Source organism: Pipistrellus hanaki (assembly GCF_964339955.1).
Source record: "Pipistrellus hanaki genome assembly, chromosome: 2".
In the NCBI taxonomy this organism is placed as follows: Eukaryota; Metazoa; Chordata; class Mammalia; order Chiroptera; family Vespertilionidae; genus Pipistrellus; species Pipistrellus hanaki.
The window spans coordinates 152,946,627-152,971,268 of NC_140504.1; the positions used below are offsets into that span (position 1 = coordinate 152,946,627).

General features: G+C 35.4%; 1 protein-coding gene across 13 annotated transcripts in view; it reads right to left on the bottom strand.

Annotated features, from left to right (window-relative positions):
- LRRC7 (leucine rich repeat containing 7) overlaps positions 1–24,642 on the bottom strand; it is a 475,871-nt gene that overhangs the window by 201,141 nt on the left and 250,088 nt on the right. Inside the window, exon 1 of one of the 13 annotated variants that reach the window (XM_084871852.1) lies at positions 2,959–3,094. The exons of 11 other annotated variants lie outside the window; for them this stretch is intronic. Coding sequence is in view for 1 of the 2 variants with exons in the window: in XM_084871854.1 (XP_084727980.1) it covers positions 3,094–3,100 (7 nt within the window). In the remaining variant the exon portion in view is untranslated. Of the gene's footprint in view, positions 1–2,130; positions 3,101–24,642 lie in introns of those variants that run through there. One more of the 13 variants, XM_084871854.1, reaches the window with a different exon arrangement.

Genomic DNA, 24,642 nt, shown 5'->3' on the forward strand with positions numbered 1-24,642 from the left:
AGTGTAATGACATCCAGACACAATAATTTTGTTTTACTAATATTTTTTGCTTTTTATGCCAATACATATAAACTATCAGTTCTTATCCAATTTATATTGATTGCTATGGCAGAAGCAAGCAATATATAAAATGAAACTTACAACAGCTAACATGACTTCTTTAAATTTTGTTTTTGATTAAAAATAGAATAATTATATTTTTGTGTGTGACAAAATGTAGGGCTGCAAGTTTTGCTACAGGAAGGTTAAGTTGATTAAAAACAACTACTACTGAAACCCTAGTCAGTAAAATTAACATAACCAAAAAAAAGGGATGTGAGAGTATATAGAATTCTTAATAAACCTGCAAGAACTTGTAACTTCTGAGAAACATAGGGAAGTTGCACCCTATTTTCTGAGGCATCCTATGAACCATTAAAAGGTGACCTCTCTTCATGACATGTCAAAAAGATGTGGAAGGGCAATTCAATATGCTGTTCGCCTGGTGGCCCAGGTTCCTGTGAGTGGCATTTATGAAGGAGGGAAAGGCTCTGTTGTTCTTTGTGTCCCTAGGGGATGGGTAAGAGTATATTGTACTGCTTGCTTACGAGGTTTTTTCAGTTTGTTTATAATTAATTATATCTAAATAAATTCTCATTTAATATATATATACCGAGATATTAATATTAATATTAATATTAAATTATTATTAATATCCATATTAAATTATTCAGACATACATACAATAATTAAATTTCTAAAAGACTACATATAGGACATTATTATAATTTCAACAACTACAAATGCATATAAGCACATTTTTTTCCTTTTTTACTATTTTACCTAGTTTTAAAATATATATCTAGTGGTTAAAAATATGTAACTTTATGAAATAAGCACATTTCACATTTTGTTACACTGGTATGTGTGACTCCTCTTAAAAAAAAGATGAGTGTTAGAGTTACATAAACATTATGAATGAATTTGCACCATTTAAACACTAAGGTTAGTATATAGCAGTAACTGGGCAGCAACAAATCGAGTTATTATATTCAATGGTACTTAATTTCTTATTCTTATAATCACTTCAATGCAATTTAAACCACTCCAGCGTTGACAACTGTTATTCAAGTTACTTGTTAACCTTTTGTCATTGAGAAAAGTTCCCTTTATCCTCCATATACAAGCTTTCAATTGCAATATGTTATCAGAAGACCAGGAAAGCAATATAGCTTACTGCAGTAAGGTTATGCAAACAAAATAGTTATACAACAAAATTACTGCATATTGCTTCAGACTCTACTTGCAGCTCTACTCTCAGACTTTAACAATGAAAAGTCCAGTTTCTTATTGGAATATGATAAAAGCAAAATAGAAGTATATCTTTAATCTTTAACACTACTTTCATGTAGAATGTTTTAAACAATCTCTAAAATGGTATAGGACATGGTGAGAACATATAAAATTGCATTAAAATAGCACAATTTATTTTAAAGATGAGTCAGAAATTTACTTTTGTCTTTTTAGAGTTATCAATACACCTTTTGATATACAGTTTCTAGCGATATGTGAAATATATGAAAATGACAGAAGTCAATCAGTGTATGGCACACACAGCTAAAAACAATGTTGTACAAACTCAATAAGTAGATGTATGAATTTTTACAAATACTTGAGAAAAAAAATCAGCATTTACATAATTTGAGCTAAAAAATAACAACATCCACTCATAAATGTATATGTGCTTTTCATAAAGAGCTATACATTTTATTACATAATTCCATTACACCATATATATAATATATAATGGATATTATATATAAGATATATAATATCCATTATATATTTCACATAATTAAAGTGCATTTAAAATTAATAGAAATATTCAGAAAAGTACATTTCAAATCCATAGTGCAGATTTTGAAAACACACACACACACAAAACCCCCCCCCAAAAATAAGTAATAAGTTTGCAATTTCCCAAATAACAAAATGAAATAGAACACCCCCCCCCAAAAAAAAAAGAAAAAGAAAAAACTGTTAAGCTTAATATATCCTGCTCATATCTGGTTTATGAAAAGAACCTTCAGATTATATTTAATCAAGCATTCGTTCCAATAGAACTATTTGTATCTTGCCTTATTAAAAAAAAAGTTAAGATGGGGTGACTGATGAATTTGTGAATTTGCTGTTACACTAACATGAAGTCTTCTGTATGTTAGATTTCAAACACTTGAAAATTTCAAGATAAATATATCCTACTTCTAAGTCATACATGTAAAGTGTTAAGTAAAGTCACCCCTTATGTAAATTATTTATTTTGCCAAGCCATCATTACAAAGACTCATTTTACATGCAAATTGAAATGCTGTTAAGTCATTGAACTGTACAGATAAAGCCAATGTGGTTAATTAACAAAAGTGTTTTATAGCTACAAAATAACTCTTTCACATTAAGTTGCATAAAATGAAAAGATACATAAGACCAGTCAGTCATTAGCCTTTCATATTTTGACTTGGGGCCATGTGGGAATAATCTTTCACTTGGAAAATAAGTACACAGAAAATAACAGAAAACTGGGCTGCGGTATTTAGTCTTTGGAGAATACAACTGATCAAAGAAATACTTACTTACTGGATTAGGATGACCTTTAAAATGATGGATTATCCTGATATATTTAAAAATATTTATACAAAAAGTACAAGTGACAGCAGCTTTATATAATAAGGAAATACATTAGACAAAAATTTGGGTATTAATGTTTTTCCGAGACTGATAAAATTCGTATTCATTGAAAGTTAAGGCAACGGGACATACTTGGAAGAAAAATCACATTTCTCTATGTTAGTTAGAAATGTCATTGTTAAACTTTAACAAAGACCAAACATTTTGCATAACACTAGGCAGGAGGAAGGCAGCCCCCATAGCAGGTAGCGCACCAAAAATGTTTGGTTTCATAACAGAGTTTGGGAGAACTACCTCTACATAGTCTATTCGTGCTGATGCTCCTGATGTTGCCATTTCTGGTGGCCGAAAGCTGCTGCCTCCACATCCTCTGCTGTAGGTGTCACTGTATAGTCTCAGGCGATTGGGCAAGGGGCACACTCGGGATCTTCAGATGCTAAGATGAGAAAAATCAATTTCAATGCCCAAAAGATGGAACTCCTAATGCAGAAGGTGACTAACATAATACCACTTGGTCTACTGTACAGGGAGGTGGAACATTTGATTGTTTTAACATAATTCCATAGAAATGGGTGTTAAACAAGATTTCTGTAAAGAGGTACAGCTCCAGGATTAGGAAAAAATATTAGATAGGATAGACACAGAAAGTGAAACTGAGTGGAATTGGGACCAGATGATTAAAAACATGCATACTTCCTGAAAGGAGAGAGCAAAATATTCATATAAAGATTACTGAGTGATAAACCATTTTTATTTAAAAAAAAATACTTGCTGCTCAGACCGGTTTGGCTCAATGGATAGAGCGTCGGCTTGGGGACTGAAGGGTCCCGGATTCCATTCCGGTCAAGGGCATGTACCTTGGTTGCGGGCATATCCCCAGTGGGGGGTGTGTAAGAGGCAGCTGATCGATGACTCTCTCTCATCGATGTTTCTAACTTTCTATCTCTCTCCCTTCCTCTCTGTACAAAATCAATAAAATATATAAAAAAATAATAAAATAAAAAACACTTGCTATAACTTTCATTTCCAAGATTGTTCCTGCTCATTTAAATGAACTCTATAATAATGAGCATTATCAATGCATGCTGTTTAAGGCAGAATATAAACGAACCCATTGATATATTACTCTGAGATTCAATGTCACTTTTTCTTTCTGAAAACAAGAAATTTGGTTTATGAATGTCCTCTGGTAAATTTCCCCCCCCTCAAAGATCAGCTCCCATCATAATTAAGCTTAATCTGTGTAATGTTTGAAAAAAAGTTCTTATGTATGAAAACAACACTGAAAGAAAGCAGTGAAAGACATAATGTGTAAGTGTACATCTATAGAAGAGTATGTTTTATTATATGAAAAGTATTTTTACTGGAAGAATATTTGGGTTGTAAAAAATAATAATTCTTTCTATTTATTTCTTAATAAACTATTTAAAACAGCAAAATTTGCCCAGCACCTTCATGTTGTAATTAAAATATGTGTATTTGTATTTTGAAACATTAAAAAAATCATTGACTTGGATGTAAAATGCTAAGTGCATATATTAGAGCAAAATATTTATGATATCTAGAAATACAGCAGTGGTTCAAATTTATATGCCATGGCTATTTTCAGTTAAGTAACCATCTTTTTTTATTTCAAACATTGGCAGTAATTTATGTAGCTTGTGCACCTGAATTCATTAGATTTGATGTACTGTAAAGTGACAAATAATCACAAATTATGATGACAAATTCTTATTGAATATAATTTTCCAGCAGAAACCATCCTGTTTTATACTGAATCAGTTCATCATGTTCTTATTCTACTTTAATTTTGCTCTCCATTTGTTCCAAAAAAGCCACCAATCACATTTCAATTAAGACATATACATATTTAATTACAATTTTCAATGTACTATATTTTATTTAAATTAATTAAATGCTATAATTTTGCTAACATATAATGATTTAAAATTAAATATGTTTAAATAACAAAACAGAAAATTATGGCATCTCAGCTAAAATGCAATTATGGTTATAAATAATACTAAATGATGGTTCAATGCCTTAGTTGCATTAAAAATTTCTCTAGAGACTTCAATATGTTAAATTTAAAAATGAAAAAATTTGACATTACAATATTTTTGCATACAACTGAAATTGCTGCACACTAATCTTAAAGTATTTTCGCAGTAGAAGACAAAAAGTAGAGTCCTCAAAGCCATCTGATTGTTAATTACATTAGAAAAACTTGGTAAATGCTCTAAAAGTTGAACAAGTCAATGCTTCCAATAGGCAGATTAGGATTGCACATAGACTATTTGCACAAACATTACCTATCTGCATGGCTAACTGACAGGCAATACATATACAAATGCCTTGTGAGAATATTTTGTTTCATAGATTTTGCTAGAATTTTAGTTTTTATTTATTTATTTTGGGTTGTGTTTTTAAATAGTCATTTAAATGAGGTATTTATTTACAAATCAATATAGCTATTTCACATCATTATCATAACCCTCCTAATTCATGTTTACTACATTTACATTACTATTTTAATGATACAAGAAAAATAACGGTATGTGCAAATATGACAAAGAATATTATGTTCTATATATGTTACCATATTTTAAAAATTAGATATAGATAATGCTATGTAGGTCAAATTCAGGCTCCAGTTGAATATAATTGTGCACTCCGCGTATTTTTCTTGGAGAATTTTAAATATGCAGCTGGATAGCTGGCAAAGTCAAAGCAATGAAATCTTAGTGTTTTGTCTCAGATCTCCGTGCCTCATCATTTGACCTTCTCACAGGGCTTACAGATTATTCAAGAATGGATTTTTCTAACAGAAGAGCAATAGAGCAGTCAACATTCTCATTCCATTATTGAACCAGGCACAATTCACCACCACCTGAGAGCTGTAAGTGTTGCAGCGTACAATTTGGCTTTGAAGACAGGGCCTGAGTACAAATCGTTTTCTTTCAATACCAAGGTGATCGATGAATAAATGTTTATATTGACAAGTAATATTTTACTCTTTAAATACACATAAAGTTTTTCAATTAGTATGTCATTTCCAGTATGAGATCATTAAAACTCAATGAATTAAGAATGCACTTTTATTATAAAAGTAGAGGTTCTATGTACAAAATTCATGCAAGAGTAGGCCTTCCTTCCCCGGGCTGCAGGCCATGGCTTCCCTCTGGCACTGGGCACCCGGGCTTCCCTTGCAGCCTTGGCTTCGTCCCAAAGGTCGTCCAGAAGGACGTCCAGTCTAATTAGCCTATTATGCTTTTATTATTATAGACAATTATGCTTTTATTATTATAGACAATTAAGACAAGAATAGTCTTTAGCTGACTAGTGAATTTGAATTATTACGTATACAAATGTTGAATAAAAGAAATGCAATTGTGTTCAAGCTAAATCTCTGGAATATACCTATAGCATTCAAAATATTCTGTTGATATGCTATGGTATTTAAAAGGAGCTGAATTAATAAGTAAAAGTGATTTATCTATGGCCTCCAAGTCACTATAGATGGAGTGGGTTAAGAGATGCAAAAGAGAGGAAATAACAGATTCTGTTTGGAGAATTCAAAAACTTCTGAGATTTCCATACTGTAAGAGAGGGTAAGCTAGGCATAGAAAATTGCATATACCTGGTATTAGTACATTAAAATGTTAAAGCACAAAACTTATTGGGAATGGTGAGATATTTTTTGATCAGGGAGCTTAACATGGAGGGGATTGTTGGGATATGACGCACTTGTTATGTGTCCTCACTCTTTTTGTCCAACCTTAAAGAAGGTGTCAGGTCAAATTCTTACTTGTGCACTTGATCAGGGGCCTTATCAACCTTTTCCAGGAAGGATCTAGCTTCCTCAGTTTTCCTTTCCTTTTTCATTAGTGTTATTCTCTTACTGGTTCTTTTTTCTTGGGCTGTGTACAATCTACACCACTGCTACCTCCTCTTCCAAACCCAAACATATATATCTTATTCCTACCTCAAGTTAACATTCATTTCTTGTTTATTGAACTACAATTTATTGAGCAGCTATTGTGTTCCAGGCAATGTAAAAAAAAAAAAAAAAAAAAAAAAGAATCGTAAGATGAGTTGCTCTTTGTCCTTTTTTTCCTTCTTTTCCAAAAGGCAGTCTATCCTACTTCTTCACCAAACATTCACTCACTAACCCACTGCTCTTTGGGCCTCTAGCCTCAATTCAATAAACCTGTCTTGCTTTTAGGACATTAGCATTACTAGTGGTTAATCATTCTAGTTTGGGTGACATGTAAATAAATCTAGAACACCTGTTGCTTATCTGCTTATCTTAAGCTAGTAATTTGACTTTCCTGAGCTATCATTCTTTAAATTTGTAAAACACATAATGCCACTTTTCTTAGTCTATTGAAATAAAATATAATGCATGTTTTACCCATAGCCTCACACACAGAAGTTCAAAATACTGTTGTTATCCATGTTCGAAATTCTCATTCCAAATTCAACTAACATATCTTTAGGATCTCTTTGCTGTCTTTGACTATTACTTATTCTCTTTATCAAAGCTTTCTGCTTGCTTAGTTCTTATGATAAGGCACTTTTCTGCTTTACCTCATAGTTTAATATTTTCTTTGTCGTCATTCTGCCTGTTCTGTAAATGTTGGTTTTTCATTCCCACTTCATTGTTCTCAGCACTCATTATATAAGAATTTGCCCCTATAGTTTCAAATAACATGTATTGACAATGTCCATTTCTAGACTTCCAGGCCAATTATCTATCTTTGAGCTTTAGATTCCTATCTCTAACTTTATTATAGGTATAGAATAGGATCTCTCAACATTTAATTTATTGTCTCTGGGTTTTTACATTCATTTTAAATTCATTGATTTACAGCCACAGTTGTACAGAACATCGTGATTTTTTACAACAGACTATTAAGACATCTCTTCTCACTTAAATTCATATTTCACATGGTCACCAAATGAAATTTAACCACACATCGTTCTCTAGCTGAATTATGTCTCCTCAACACCCTCAAAATTATATGTTGAAGTCTTCATCACCAATACCTCAGAATTTGACTGTATTGGATATATGGTAATTTAAAAAGGATAATTAAGTAAAAATGAGGTAGTTAGAGTAAACCTTAATCCATTATAGCTGGTGTCTTTATGAGAAGAGGTAATTAAGTCAAGGAGAGAAACCTCAGAAGAAATCAGCTCTGCAGAAATTTTGATCTTGGACTTCTGGCTTCCAGAATTGTGAGTAAATAAATTTCTGTTGTCTAAGTCTGTGATACTTTGTTATGGTGACCCTAGCCAACAACTACATTACCGTACCTTGTGTATATTTCTTTAACAGATTCTCACAGTACATGGGATAGAACCTCAACATAACATGTGGGCAGAGTTAGCACACTTTCTTATCTAGCTTCTTCTCTGGACACTGTCTGCCATCAGGATATGCTTCAACAACCTCCAACTGGAATATGGTTTCCTCTACACAGCATATTCCTCATCTCTGTAACTTTGCTATTACTGTTTTCTTCACCTGGCTGATTTCTATCCTGTCCTGTAGATTCAGCTTAATAATTATCTTTTCAGGATGCTATATTTATCCTAAATTGATATTTAAGTAATGTACAAATTAAAGTTGTAAGATATAGGTACATAGAAGAGGGGGGAATCACCATGAAATTTAAGCCTAAAATGACCATTTATGCTTTTCTTTTTAGCCTTTTAAGACTGATTTTTACACAATTAAGAAATATTACATTCTGTGTTTATTTGACTTGGTGTTATTCTTTGAACATTTTCATTATTAAAAACACAATTTTAATGACTTTAAAAGATATTTTGCCATGAATTGGCTCAATTAATCTAATCACCATTCTAGAAATTCAAAAGCCCTTATTAACTACCTCGGGCTTAACTGAATGGTGCAATTCCCAAACTTCTAATTCCAGGCTTTTTTCCTGTTCTTTGGATCTATGTATCAATTGGACCTCACTGCCATATCCTTTCATGAAAATTTAATTGGTCCAAAACTAAATTCAATATGTCCACCTAGTCCCGCTCCTCCCATATCTCCTGAGCCTTATTCTGTATCTATTTATAGTACAGTAAATTCAAAAAGTCTTCCATGATAGCAGTGGGTCATCTAGAATTTTCTTTTTCTTCAATCTTTCCTAATTCAAATTTGATTATTGACTAAAGTATTTATGTCACTAAGTATATCCTAAATATATTTTGTGTCTTTCCTTGTCACTCCACTGTCAATACTTTAAACTGGTTTACATGATCTTTAGGCTGCTGAAATGGTCTCTAAATTCATCCCTTTGGACTCAATAAAATCTTCCTCAACTTTGCTTCATAACTGTTACCGTAACTGTTAAAGATGCAAATCTGACCGTGTCACTAGTTAGCTTAATTTTCTTTACTGGATCACCAGATTCTTCAAAACCATGTTCCAACCTTTTCTCACAGCATTGTAGTAGGTGTTTTTTATATATATATATATATATCCTTTAATCCAATCCTACTTGCAACCCTCTGAGAAGTCAGCATAACTTTTTCACTTTACATCAGTGCTTCCTGAAGAACTGTACTCATGTGTTTGTGTGCCTGACTCCATCCCCAGACTGGAAATTGGGAAGAACAAATAAAAATTGGCAAAGGGTCTAGATATCTATGCTGGCAAAATGTTCACTCTAGGTTCAGGTAGGCAAAATATTAAAAGAGAAAGAGGAGATTAACAAAATATATGTTGTAATTAATTCATGATCTAAATGGAAATAAAATATTTAGTTTACATTTCTGAATACCTTTGCCATGGGAATGTATGATAACTCTGTAAAGTTCTCTATTAACAGAGCCTTTATTAGTTTATACCAGAGTTTCAAAGAGCCTGAAAATTTTGATTTTGTATTTCTACTGCGACTTTAAATATATACAAACTTTTCAAGGTTTAAGTCATTTCACAAGTGTTCGAAAACAATAAACATATTGCTAAAAACATTATTATTCTAAGAATAACTCATTAAATCACAAGCTGTAATCAGTAGAGGTACATATTCATCATTTTAAACATGGAAACTTAATGGAGCCTTGATGGTAAGCCATAATTACCACAGGAGCACTAATGCAGAATTGATATTTAGAGCTAACAAATTAATTTTGAAGCTAATTGAAAACAAACCTTGCTTTGAATAACATCACTATAAGGAATGCTTATTACACATATAATACCTTAATAAAAAATGAAAACAAGGAATGCTTATTGTTATGTTTTTTATTATAAGTTTTAAGAATGTTCTGATGAATTTGCTATATGGAACAGCTACTAATACATATTTTCTGCAGGCAGGATTACAGTAAGAAATAAAATGGAAAACGATAATCCATGAAATTAGAAAGTCCATCTGAAAAGTCTGGATGCCCTTTGATTCTAATTTCTAAAAGTTCTTTAAGTTTACTTTGGGAGACTTAGGGAATATACTTTTTTTTTTAATCATCTAGTCTGCTAATATCTGTCACCCATTACTGGTTCTTCACATTATTTCCTGTTCCATTTCCAGAAACAGTAATAGAACTAGAAACAGAAACAGTAATAGAACTAGAGCAAAAACATCCTGTTGAATTTATCTTGTTTCATTGTTTTTGCCATTTGAGAATTTGCCGTCTTGACAACTGCAAATCTACTTACAAGTTAGATGACATGCATTTAGGCACAATTATTCCTCTTCAAACATTCCATCTACCACTAAGTGTTCTCTTCCACTGACAGTAGCACCTAGGAGTGATGTCTTCACTCATTACTGCTGGTGAATCTGAAATTATTCTGATCACAGGCTGCTTTTCAGGTCATTTTTAAAATGACAGGTACTTTGTTCAGTAGCTCGCTCGTTCTCTCTCTCTCTCTCTCTCTCTCTCTCTCTCTCTCTCTCTCTCTCTCTGGCATACAAATATATATATATGACTAGAGGCCCAGTGAATGACATTCATGCACTGGTTGGGGGGGGGTGGGGTGGCCTTCCCTCAGCTAGCCTGTGCTCTCTCATAGTCTGGGGCCCCTCAACCAGGGATGTCTGCCTGTCATGAAGGCAGAAGAGGCTCCCCCCACCTCTGCAGCTGCACTCGCCAGCAGTGAGCCCAGCCTTTAGCTGAGTGCACTGACCACCAGGGTGGCACCTCCTGCATTGAGCGTTTGCCTCCTGGTGGTCAGTGCGCATCATAAGGGCCAGTTGTTCCACTGTTCAGTCAATTTGCATATTAGGGTTTTATTATATAGAATATGGAACTGTCTTCAGTAGCTCACTTACTTTGTGCTCTTGAGGACCTTAATTCTTTGGCTATTAGAATTTTGTGGCTACTACTATTAACTTCTAACATTTACTGTGGCTTCATCTCACCAGTTACCTTTCATTTTTCCTTCTGGTAATGAGGCCTTATGCAGGCTACCGCCTGAAATACAGCAGATATCTAACAAATATTTGCTTTCTATTGCAGAGATATTTTGCAGATAGCCACTGAAACCTTTACAAGGACAGTAGCTGATATTTAAGTAATTACCTTGGTGCTTAAGTTACCCTTTGCAGGTAAGGGAAGTTGTTTTATTTAGTTCTTTGGGTGTAAGGTGAAAGCAGTTCCCCTCTTGTAGGATGTTCTCAGTAGACCAAGTAGAATCACCTCATTTTTGTACTTTTGGTCTATACTCATTCTATCCATACTGGCTAACTGCAGGAAAGCAACTGCCTTGTTGCAAATGGATCCAGAGGGATTCCCGAGAATCAGCTTACCTTTCTGCCCTCATGCTCCTCTTCTCTAGAAAGTACAATCAACTCCCCTTGGACAGCAATGGTTTCCATATATTTATTGGCAAGCCTTATTCTGTACTATATTTAACTTATTAGTCCAAATATGCAAGTTTCTCTGACATGTGGCATTGCCTCCATGATTCCACGTGTCCAGTGACAAAAAGTGTAAGCACAGCTTTTTTTTCTTTGGTTTCAAAGTTCCTCACTGAAGACTAGAGGATGTTAACACTCTTTGTTTAAAGTTCTTCAGCAGAAGAAATCTTGCAAACTGCCATTCAGCCTGATGATGTAATTGCCATACTGACTTTTCTTCCAACACTTGGACACCAGGGTGTGAATAATTGACATTCTTTTCTTAACTTCAACAAATATGGAATAAACTTAGTGAGAAAATTACTGAGTGCTGCCTGTCACAGTGCTTGGAAAACCCAAAAGGAGCTTTACTAGTCTTCTAATCTGGCCAGTATGTTTTTACACACATTCTTAATAATATATGTTTGAAGCTGTGTTGAATGCTATCCTATACTTTTTAATGTTGTCAAATAAACTCATCCATCCATGCACCCATCCAACCACCCTTCCAAAATTTATTCTACAAATTTGTTACTACTCTTGGAAATAGATATAAAAATATGCAAGACATTTTGACCTAAAGGAAATCATAGGCCTGCAAGGGAAACAAGCAAAGAAGTAAAAAAAAAAAATTAAAGAATAATGGTATACTTTTTTTTTTTTTAGCTAAGCAAACATAGAAAAGGCATGGCTGAGATACTCTGAATGGGTTTAGAAAAAAATTTATTGAGGTCCTTAACTCTACTGAGTTATAAAGAATAAGTAAGTTAGTTAATCAAAAAGTAGGAAAAGACCAGTTAGCAGGATCAACATGCATGAAGGTCCAGAGATAAGATTGCAATTCAGGGTGATTGGAACATGAGGAGGGAAAAGAGGGGGTTAGGAGAGGAAGGAGAAACAGCTGGGGGCAGGTCATGAAGAGATATTACCTTAAGATGTGTAGATATATATTTTTTTTCTTGAACATTATTGAATTTGTTAAGAATTTTAAGATAGAAAATTACTTAACATCTGCACTTTAATTTTGGAAAAATAGAGTGGAGGGAGGCAAGACCAGATGCAGGGAACTGAGGCAAGAGATGATGATAACCTGAACTAAAGCAAAGGTAATGGAGATTAAAAGAGGAATACAGATTTGAAAGTAACTATTCATATCTGTAGTTTTACATTTAGTTACATGATTATTTGATGAATGGCTGTCTTTTTTTTTTTTTTATTAAATCTACGCTCCATGAATACAAAGATAGGGTTTGTTTTGGCCCACTATTGCATCTCCTATGCATAACACAATGCCTGGCACACAAGCGCTTAATAAGTACTTGTTGCATGAATGCTATAATGAATAATAATAATAATACAATACATGCAAATTCAGAGACAGAGAAGCATCAAACAAACTGTCAAACTTCAGAGGGAAGGCAGGGGAAGAGGGGTTGTAAGAGATCAGCCAAAAGACTTGTATGCATATATGTAAGCATAACGAATGGACACAGACACTAGCAGGGGTGAGGGCATGTGCTGGGGGTGGGAGTGAGAGTGGCCAGGGAGAGGTCAATGGAAGAGAAAGGAGACCTATTTAATATTTTAATCAATAATGAATCCTGGAGGATCCAAGATGGCTGTATAGGTAAACACCTAACAGCAGCCTCACACAACAATTTCAATAAAACACAACTAAAATACAAAATGGACATTACCCAGAACTACAGGAAAGTCGACTGACTGAAAATTCTACAACGAGAAGAAAAGAGAAAACCAGAAGGAAAAGCAGAGGAGCTGTAAAAGCCTAAGGTACGAAGACATGCTGCGCCCGCGGAGAGGACAGAGCCGGAGAGAAGGGGGTGGCTGAGTGCCTGGCTGGCGTTCCCTAGCGGGAAGGAGATAAAAGCTCTGGACTGTGCTGAACCACAGACCTGACAGCACTGAACACCAGTTCTGGGCTGCACTGAGCCCCAGTTCTAGGCCAGACCCTGGGGACCCAGGCTCATACAGAGGGAGCCTGGGCTGTAAGGTGGAAACCCTGGGGAGCGGCGAAAGGAGGTCCCAGAGGCTCGCACATTGCGTGCAGAGAACAGAAGGATGGCTGTGCTGAGGGGGGTTGCCCTAGAAGGAGGGAGACAGGAGCTCCAGACTGCTCTGAACTCCACTTCCAACTGAACTGAACCCCAGTTCTGGGCTCATTGGGGGAGAGCCTAGACTGTTTGGTGGTAGGAAAAACTCTAGGGCACCTTTTTCTCAGAGGTGCTTGCAGCAAGTACTGAAGGACCTTGGGGAATACTGAGACGCAGGAGCCTCATAGGGCATGGCTGATGGGAGCCAAGGCTGTAGGCTCCACCCTGAAACTCCGCCCCATCCAAGCTGAACACAGAGACTTTTAAGGCTACCAACTCAGGGAAGCTGAGAAAATGCTAAGACAAGGAAACAGATCACAAACGAAATAAATGGAGGACAAAAAGTGACTGGATATATTATAGATTTCAAAACCACACTTACAAGGTTGTTCAAGAATCTCCTAGAAAAGGCCGATAAAATAAATGAGACTTATGAGGATAGGAAAAGGGATCAACTAGAAATAATAAGGGTTCAACAAGAAATAATAAAGGATCAACAAAAAATAATAAGGGATCAACAAGAAATAATAAGGGATCAACAAGAAATAAAGAATACATTGTCTGAAATAAAAAATATTATACAGAGTCCTAAAAACAGAATGGAAGATTGCAAGAGTCAAGTCAAAGATTTGGAACATAAAGAGCCAGAAGATACTCCTCCGCAGGAGCCAGAAGACACTCCTCCGCAGAAGCAAGAAGACAAGAGAATCCAGAAAGTTGAAGATAATATAAGAAACCTCTGGGACAACTTCAAGCGATCCAACATCAGAATTATGGGGGTCCCAGAAGAAGAGAGAGAGCAAGATACCCAAAACATACTGAAAGAAATAGTGACAGAAAACTTCCCCCACCTGGTGAAAGAATTAGACCTACAAGTCCAGGAAGTACACAGAACTCCAAACAAAAGGAATCCAAAGAGGACCACATCAAGACAAATCATAATTAAAATTCCAAGAGCAAAAGACAAAGAGAGAATATTAAAAGCAGCAAGAGCAAAGCAGGTAGTTACCTATAAAGGAGCACCCATACGATTCTCAGCTGATTTCTCAACAGAAACCATGCAGGCCAGAAGGGAATGGCAAAAAATATTCAAGGTGATGAATAGCAAGAACCTACAGTCAAAAAATAATCTACTCAGCAAAGCTATTATTCAGAATCAAAGGCCAGATAAAGAGCTTCTCTAATAAAAAAAAGCTAAAGGAGTTCATCACCACCAACCCAGAATTATATGAATTGCTGAAGGGGGTTCTTTCGGAAGAGAAAGAAAATAAAGATAAAATTTATGAACAACAAATATGTAACTATCAAAAGTGAATCTAAAAACCAATATTGATGAACAATATTAACTGGTGAATATAATAGAATCAGAGGTATGGAAGGGGAGTGAACTGACGATTTTCAGGGAAAAGGGGAGTGGGGGGTGTGGGAAGAGACTGAACATAAACTGTGCACCTATGGATGAGAACAATGGGGGCTGGGGAAAGGGAAGAGGGTGGGGTGGGAACCTGGTGGAGGGGAGCAATGGAAGGGGGGGAAAATGAGGAACATTTGTAATAATATGAATAATAAAGATTTATTTTAAAAAAATAATGAATCCTATCTAATAAAAGAGAAACATGAATACTGACTGTATCTCCACTACGCCCACCAGCCAATCAGGAATGAGTATGCAAATTAACCCAACCAAGATGGCAGTTAATTTGCATATCCAGGTACAGAGCAAAGACTGAAGACAGTGTAGAAGGAAGCCAAGAGCTGCAGAAGGGAGCAAAGCTGCAGAGAAGCAAGAGGGGAAGTAGGCAAAGGGAAGAAAGCAGGCGGGGCAAGAAGCAGGCGGGGCTGTGGAGAAGGAAGGAAAGCAGGCCGGGCTGTGGAGAAGGCTACAGGAAGCCCTATTCTTGCAGGAATCTTCCTGCAATGGGCCTCTAGTAATGAAACAAAATAATATTCTAAAAATACATTCATATTAAATATATACTATGAATCAGACAGTACAACGGGCAGTGAGGATACAGTGATGAACATGCTAGACAAGATTCATGTTCTCACAGAGAAATTTTAGAAAAGAGACCAGAAATACTGAAATTTGAATAATCATCATCAGTGTTACAAAGAAATTAAAATAAGAGACTTGGAAAGTGCTGGAATGGGAGTGGGTAGGCCATTAATGACTTTTAGGACAAATGACATTTGATTGAAGATTTGGATGATAAAAAAGGAGCCAGCTACGGATGGATCTGGGAGCAGAGAGTTCCAGACAAAGGAAATGAATAAGCAAATTAGACAGATTTGACAGAATTTGTTGACTGATTGGATGTGGGAGTAAGAAATAGAACCAGGATGATTCATAGGATCTAGAATATGTTATTTCTATTCTTTCTAATGACCTTGGGGAGACTGGAAAAAGTACAGATAGTGACAAATGATGAGTTCAGTATGGAACTGTCACCTTTAAGAAACCCATGATGCACTGCAACAAGTGGATGATAATTTACTTGCAAGATCCCAGGAACAGAAGGGATGTAGACCACATCTCTAAAGGATTGTTACAATAGCATTCTCCATGGGAAACTTCTTAACTGACAACACCTCTAGTTAATTACACTTGCTGAAATTATTTCCAATGCCTCCTGTTATTCAGTCCAGTAGACCCTGTTCTGTTTCAGAATTTCCTATCAATGTGATCATCCAAATGTAACATGGTTATTAATTATTGGTAAGCTGTAGACAGCACTAACTGTTTCCAGGAAGAAATCTGGACTTTTCTCCTGCATTCTTCACTATCACACTTCAATACTATTTGGATTTCTGTTTTCTTGTAAGAATAGTTACATTATTGTTTTAAAAAAAGGCCCCATTCTTTTGAGATCTCATCCACTTCTTTTGCCCAACAAAATAATTTATATGACATATAAGAATCTACTATCAGTTTTCCATATCCAACGTAGACTTGGGGTGTGTGTGTCTGGTCTAGATCTGTGTATTACACTGAAAATACATTTTAATACTATCACAGGCTATAGATAATTCCCTTTAGAGCATAAAGGAGAGGAAGAAAAAAGACTTCTTTACTGAGGATACTTTTGTGGTTAACTTTGAAAGGTATTGTACTGACTAATGACTTTTCAAGGTAGAAAGTGCCCTCTATGTGCAGACATGCCAGAGACTGCCCTGCTACATAAATACAAGGCTACTGCAACTTCACACTGAAATATGTTCTCAATAAAGAAGGCTCAACTGCAAGGAATTCAACTTGATAAACCTGTCCTATGTGTCAGATAACTTTTAAAAAGTGCCAGAAAGCTAGACTTTAGCAACCGATTTTATCCAGTGTGGGTAGGACCAGATAGATTGCCACTTGTCTTTGAACTGCAAGAACCTGTGTGACTTCAGCTCCACCACACATAGCCCCTGCATGATATAAAGGCAGAAAGCAAAGCACCTCTAGTCTAAAACTGAGATTCCTGATGAGCTTCTTGTGCTATAGCTACTTCCACTGCCAGCTGAGTCCTGGTTTTTTTGTTTTGTTTTTTGTTTTTGCTTTGTTTTTGTCCTATTGTACCAGTTTAACACTTGACTGTCTTGAACTTGATTTTCTACCTCTTTGGGTGTACATAACTTTTATCAAACCCATTTGCTAGGGCTCCTCCTCTTTAATCTGATTTCTATCTTAGCTCTCTGTGAAATCTACTGGTTAAATTGCTTGTCATATCCAGCAGGTCTCATCATGTAGATCGAATCTGTTACATTTTAAGAGTCAAAGTCCATTAAAGAGCATTTGCAATTCTCAAGTCACCACTGCTAGATTTTTACTCACACTCCCATTTTTCTAAAGCAGTATGTTGACAGAAGGTCACTTTAAGTTGCATCCATTGAATATTGTTTAAGAATCCCACTCCAGAATTTATTTAAAGAACATTTTGTATGAACTAAGGTATCTATTGACCCTGCTGAAGATGTGGTGAATTATCATACAGATTCATAAATTGCTGATAACAACTGAAGTAATTAATTGGCAGTCCTTTTCAACTTATTTTCTATTTAAAAATGCTTTATATATATAATAATAAAACATAATTTTTCTAACTTTATCCTACCAAATAGAAGAGTAATATGCAAATTAACCACCACATGGATACACCCACCAGCCATGCCCACCAGCCAATCAGAGCAAGCATGCAAATTAACCCCAACCAAGATGGCTGCAGCCACAGGGAGCAGTTGAGAGGTTTGTGTTTCCCCAGCAATAGAGGAAGCCAAGCTTTCCACACACCCTGGCTGGCCTAGGCCTCCACTCAAGAATACAAAGTTTCAATTATAGAAGATAAATCCCAAGAAAAATGACAGCAGCCACCGAGCTAGAGAGAACAGGCTAGGGTTGCCCCCGGCAACAGAGGAAGCCAAGCTTTCCACCTGCCCTTGCCAGCCTAAGCCTCCACTCAAAGCTATAGAAAGTTAAGAAATCCAAACAGAAATGGCTGCAGCCATGGAGCAAGGTTTGGCTCCGCTCCAGGCTAAAAAGTTTCAATTGTAGAAGGTAAATAAATTCCAGATACCAGGGCCTCCACTTGGGTTGCCGGGGGGTGTGGCTGACCTGAAAACCATCACAGGCCCTTGACAGGCCACCCCACACCCCAAGGGAACCCCCACCCTGAGCTGGGACACCCTTCAGGGCAAACCAACTGGCCCCCATCCATGCACCAGGCCTCTATCCTATCTAATAAAAGAGTAATATGCAGATTGACTATCACTCCAACACACAAGATGGCTGCCCCCATGTGGTCAAAGATCCTTCCCCTATGTGGACACAAAATGGCCACCACAAGATGGCCAGCAGGGGAGGGCAGTTGGAAGGTACCAGGCCTATAAGGGAGGGCAGTTGGAGGTGATCAACCTAGCAGGGGAGGGCAGTTAGGGGTGACCAGGCTGGCAGAAGAGGGAAGTTGGGGGCAAACAGGTTGGCAGGGGAGCAGTTGGACATCAATCAGGCTGGCATGGGAGTGGTTAGGGGGTGATCAGGCTTGCAGGCAGAAGTGGTTAGGGGCAATCAGGAAGGCAGGCAGGTGAGCAGTTGAGAGCCAGCAGTCCTAGATTGTGAGAGGGATGTCAGACTGCAGTTGAACATTCTTCCAGGGGTCCCAGATTGGAGAGGGTGCAGGCTGGGCTGAGGGATACCCCACTCCCACCCCATGCACGAATTTCATGCACCAGGCCTCTAGTACATAGGATATACTTTTTTCAGCATAGTTTTAACTTTTTGAAATTGTTTACTTTTTTCATATTTTCCTCCTCTCTACTCTTTTACTCTTCTCATCCTGACCCAGCCTCAAGTGATCCAAATATATAAGCCAGTATGTCACCTTTTTTACATTTTTTGATGCTTACCTAATCACATACAAATAAAAGCAGTTGTGGCATTATTTATTTCATAAAAATAAAACTATATTATATGCCGTTTTCTGAATCTTTCTTTTCCTCAGTAATAATTTATAAAAATCATGATTTTAATGTTTTTATGGTGTTACTATATCATTATTTAGCCTTTACTCTGTTAATGAATTTTTATTTTTACTGTTTTGTTTGTTTTTGTTGGTTAGGTCACTCCAGAAGTTGCTGTAATTAACCTTGTAAGTTAAATAATCATCCACAGTTTTTGTATACTGAATAAGCCAGAGACTAATTTCTTTTTATTTCAAATGGGTCCCCAATTTCTTTTTATTTCAAATGGGTCCCCAACTATTTCAATGATATTGATTAAATAATACACCCTTTCCACTGATTTAATATACTCATCCTGGCATATTTAAAATTCTTATAAATACTGATATCTATTTCTAATTTTGTGACTTAATTGTTATTTTATAGACAGTATTTAATAAGTATATGGAATAATATATTCTAATATTGGACAAGACAAGCCTATCATTAATACTTTTGGTTATAAATTATTTTTCTTCTTGTTTTATTTTATTTTATTTTACTAATTTAATTTTACTTGAAAATTAAATTAGTTTTCTTTCAATAATATTTTGTATTATTTTCAGTTGTACAACATAGTGGTAGCCAGTCATATATTACTGTACAAAGTGTTCTCCCTGATATTTCAGTACCCAATAGGCACCACACATAGTTATTATAACATTATTGACTGTATTTCCCATGTTGTACTTTAGATCCTCATGCCTATTTTGTAACTTCCAGTCTATACTTCTCAATTCCCTTCATCCTTTTCCCCTAGTCTCCCAAACCTCTCCCCCTCTGGAACCATCAGTCTGTTCTCTGTGTCTATGAGGCTGTTTCTGTTTTATTTATTCACTCATTACTTTCCTCATCTATAAAATTGAAACTGATAATAATACCTGTATTATAGTGATCCATATGGATTAATATAGTGATGAATATATTAGTTAGTATAATTAAAATAGTGATGAATATATAAGTCAGTGTAATGCTGGCAGGTATAAAACACAGTGAAATGATGGCTGCTGTTGCTATGGTAGCCACAGATGAGTCACAGGCAGAAAACCAGCTTAAATAGCAAGTATAACTTTTCCAGTATTGTTTCTTTTAACAATTTTTAAATTAAGAATATATGTATAAGATTTTAAACAGGCAAGCCAGAATAGTTTTGGTCCTTCTGGGAAGTAAGAGATTCTCCAGAAGAATATGCAACAAAAAATGACCTCAAAATATTATACAATGACAGCCAACTATTTAGCAAAATAGAATCCAACACAGAATATGTATGTCATATAATGAGCCTTTTAAAGTTAAAGAACAGCCGAAGCCGGTTTGGCTCAGTGGTAGAGCGTCAGTCTGTGGACTGAAAGGTCCCGGGTTCGATTCCGGTCAAGGGCATGTACATTGGTTGCGGGCACATCCCCGGTACGGGGTGTGCAGGAGGCAGCTGGTCAATGTTTCTCTCTCATCGATGTTTCTAGCTCTCTATCTCTCTCCCTTCCTCTCTGTAAAAAATCAATAAAATATATTTAAAAAAAAGTTAAAGAACAACAATTAAAAAACACTAGCAAAGGATTGAGGTTTACATAAAAAAATAAAAGAGAAATAAAAATGGTGAATTAAATTTTATAAATTGTAGAAACCATTGGAAAAAAAACAGAATGAGCTCATAAGTAGACTGTTTGAGAAACAGGTATATTCAGTATAAATGTCTGCTTACACTATTTAGTTCATTTTAACTTATTAATAAAGGAAGATTAATACAGTTTCTTCAAATATCAATACTTCTTATTAAAGTATAACTAACTGGAGTAGGTTCTCTAGAAAAGTTTTTGTTGATGTAAAAATGGATCAAAATGGATCAATAGTCACATATAATAAAATATTTCACCGTTTTGGCTTCCTTATCCCTTTCTCAACTTTACTAGCTCTTAACAACAACATAACATTTGAGAAAGGTTGGCAGCATTTATATTTTTATAATTTAGCGAAAAAAAAGCTTCCTCAAAGTGATTGCATTACACTTGTCAGAAGAAAGAGACTTAATATCAGAGGCTATTAACCCCAATTGCCAACAGAGAAAAACAAAAGGGAATAAAGTTCTTGGCTCAATTTACAAAAAGCCATTACTAACCAAAAAGAGAAGAGAGAATATTCAGATTAGCTGTCTGCCAATAGCATATGGATTTGGGGATCATAATTGATATAATGATACTTTTGATAACAGATATATAGTAAATCTAATATATTGGTATATCATATGAATATAACATTTAGGAAGGCTATTAAATAAATTTTAACCTGCATAATGTAGGAATCACAATGCATGCATTTATTGTCTAGATACTTAAAAGTATTTAAATTTGCCTTCATCTAAGTAGCATAATTCTCAATTCTAGTACATTTCTTAAAGTAATCCTTGTGTACACAGATGGTATAAACCAAGCCACTCTCAGCAGAAACATGCACTAATATTAGGGGCTGTATGTGAAGTAGTGAATTTGTGTTTGGGGTAGTCCAGGAAAACGTTTTGGGAGGAGCAGAGGAAGTTATTTTTGTTTGTAAATAGTGACATTCATTTCCTAATCCATTACCTAGAGTTAAGAGTGCAATTTATAGTTGCAAAGCCATTTCCTTAACATTTACCCTTTCCAGATTGCTTTAAAAAGTTTGTCCCTGATTATCTCACTAGTGCCATTTTCTATTAAATACCTGATTGAGATATTTATACAACCCAAATTTTACTCTTCTTTTTTTCAGACTACAGGTGATCTTTGTTGGATATTGACATAGAAACTACTTAAGTGTGCTTTATGTGTATATTGATTGAAAACAATGTATAGTCTTCCTATACAAAGCAATAATAAGCTATTTTGCCTCTTCAAAGCTATGCGAGTCAGGATCTTCATCCTAATGACTATTCTCTATTACACAGAATCAGGAAAAAGGACTTTTGTTAAATATTTTCCTTATCACCAGTGGTCACCTATTAAACTTGCCTTATAAGGAAAATCAATAAGGAAACAGATGCAGTAGGGAAGGATTGGATTATCCAATTAAGTCAAATATCTAGAACTACTTCTTAAATTTTTATAAATTCAAATGGATTCTTTTATGCAGAAATTCTTATTTTGGTGGGTTCTCTGTAGGTTTTCTCATACCTTAAGTTATGGTGGCATGCTTTGAATATATTAAAAGATTCATGGCGACATTAAACAAGTCAGCAATAATTCAATGCAATAGCTATGATAGTTTAACAATATCATATACTGTTTATGAAAGCATACATAATGTTAAAGTATTCCTTATTCATCCTTATGTGGTTTTTGGTTGTTCGAATAATACTATTTATCGCCTTTACCTGAACTAGCATTTATTGAGGAGAAAAAACATCCTGTTTCAATAGTGATGCCATCTTCTTTTGGTGTTGGTTTGACTATGTATGCTTTGATTTCTTATTTATGGAAATTGTGTCTCAGTCTACTCAGTACCATAGTCCTGAGTCAGGGCAATGTTCTGCCTTTTACACTCAATGCCATGAGGATAAGAATGTTCTGTTTTTTGCAAAAAAAACTTTATAAGTTAACTGGAATTGGCATGTTTGTGAAGTATCAATGGGTTTCTCATAGTACTCTGGTCAAGAATAGTTTTTCTAAAATTGGCCAGAAATAATTCTAATGGTTTTTAATTAAACGTCATGTGATTTTCATGAATATTCAGGTCACTGCATTGTTTTATTTATGACAAGAACACTGAAAACATAAGAGACCTTAACCCTGGCATAAACCATGCTATTATGTTTACTATCAAGTAAGTATAAAAATAACAAAAAAAGTTGACTCTTTGATCTTACAAGTATCATAAAATGTATAAATATTAGCAAATAATGAAAAATTTTTATTGTCCACTGTGTGAACAAGAAGTAATAATTTGAAAAATTTCAAATATTGTTTCTACAAATAAACACACATTTCTTCAATCTCATTAATAATCCATATATCTACCTGAGGTTTTGATTAATTTTTGACTGGAATAAATTAGTCAGGTTTTAGCATGAGAATATAGGACACATGATACCTGATTTGAGGGTGGTGGCATATAGTGGTACACATACAATGCGACATCTTGTTTCAATTATGCTCTATGTATCTCTAGGCCTTTTGGTTCCAAGTTAAAATACTCATTATGTGAAAACAAATGACATTTATTTCTTCATTTATTCAACAATTATTGATCTGCAAAGCAGGCTGCCAGGTTACTATGATAAATAGGGCAAAAGGCCTCATAGGACAATTCCTCAGGAACTAGAGGTCAGATAACCCAGCAAATCCAAAATGGGCCCTTTTGCACCATGGCAATTCAGTGCAAACATCTATGACTCACAGTTTAGGTCCAGCAGGGTGATTCTAATACCAGCACTTTGACTTCCTGAGCTTTGCTATTGGATCTTGCTGTGCAACTGCCATTGTGAGGTCTAGCTGACAAAGCAGGAGCAGAATTGGTAAACTTGTAACCCAGAGGCTCTTTCAAATTTTCCAACTCAAAAGATAGAAGAAAAAAGAGAAAAGTGAACAACCAGGAGAAGTTTGGGCATGGGATTATTGGTGCAGCCTGTCTGGTACAGCCTCATCTTTTTTTTTTTTTTTTTTTTTTTAATGTATTCTATTGATTTTTTACAGAGAGGAAGAGAGAGGGATAGAGAGTTAGAAACATCAATGAGAGAGAATCATCAATCAGCTGCCTCTTGCACACCCCCTACTGGGGTGTACCCGCAACCAAGGTACATGCCCTTGACCGGAATTGAACCTGGGACCTTTCAGTCCACAGGTCGATGCTCTATCCACTGAGCCAAACCGGTTTTGGCTGGCCTCATCTTTTTAAATTGCTTTTTATCTTGAGTAAGGACTGCAGCAATAGTTGAATCCCCCTAAGAAGCTTCTCTTGGCTTCATCTGTTTGTTTTGCTTTGTTCCCTCCCTCTGAAAACTTAAGAATCACTTCCGCCTATCATACATCAAGTATGTGCAAATGCCATTGGGTATATGATGCATATTATATTATTTATGGTGCCTAAAGACATGATAGGAAAACTGCAGTTTGAAGATGCTAACTCACTTGCTCTGCAGCACACTGGTACTGAGGGATAAAAGAAATGTGAATTCATGTTTTCTCAAGCCCCCTCCACTTGGCTATGTTGCTTTTCCAGCTTCTGATGTAGACAGGGAAACATAGGTTGAGTTAAGAAAAAAAATGCATATTTTGTAAACTTAAAAAAACATATTACCAATAGGATATTTTTGTTTTTTAAAATACTGGTTAGACTTTGGTAACTTGCATTGGGTTTTAAAAGTTTTTATTTTTATTTTAATATTAAACTGTTGAAGCAGCTCACCTAATAGCTGCTTTTTTTTCAAAACAATATTTATTTTTTATTACATACTTTCAAACAATAACTTTATTCTGTGTGAGATTAATAAATATTTCTGCCCATTGCATCGAGTTACCCTAAGTATCCCACATAATAAGGTAATATGCAAATTG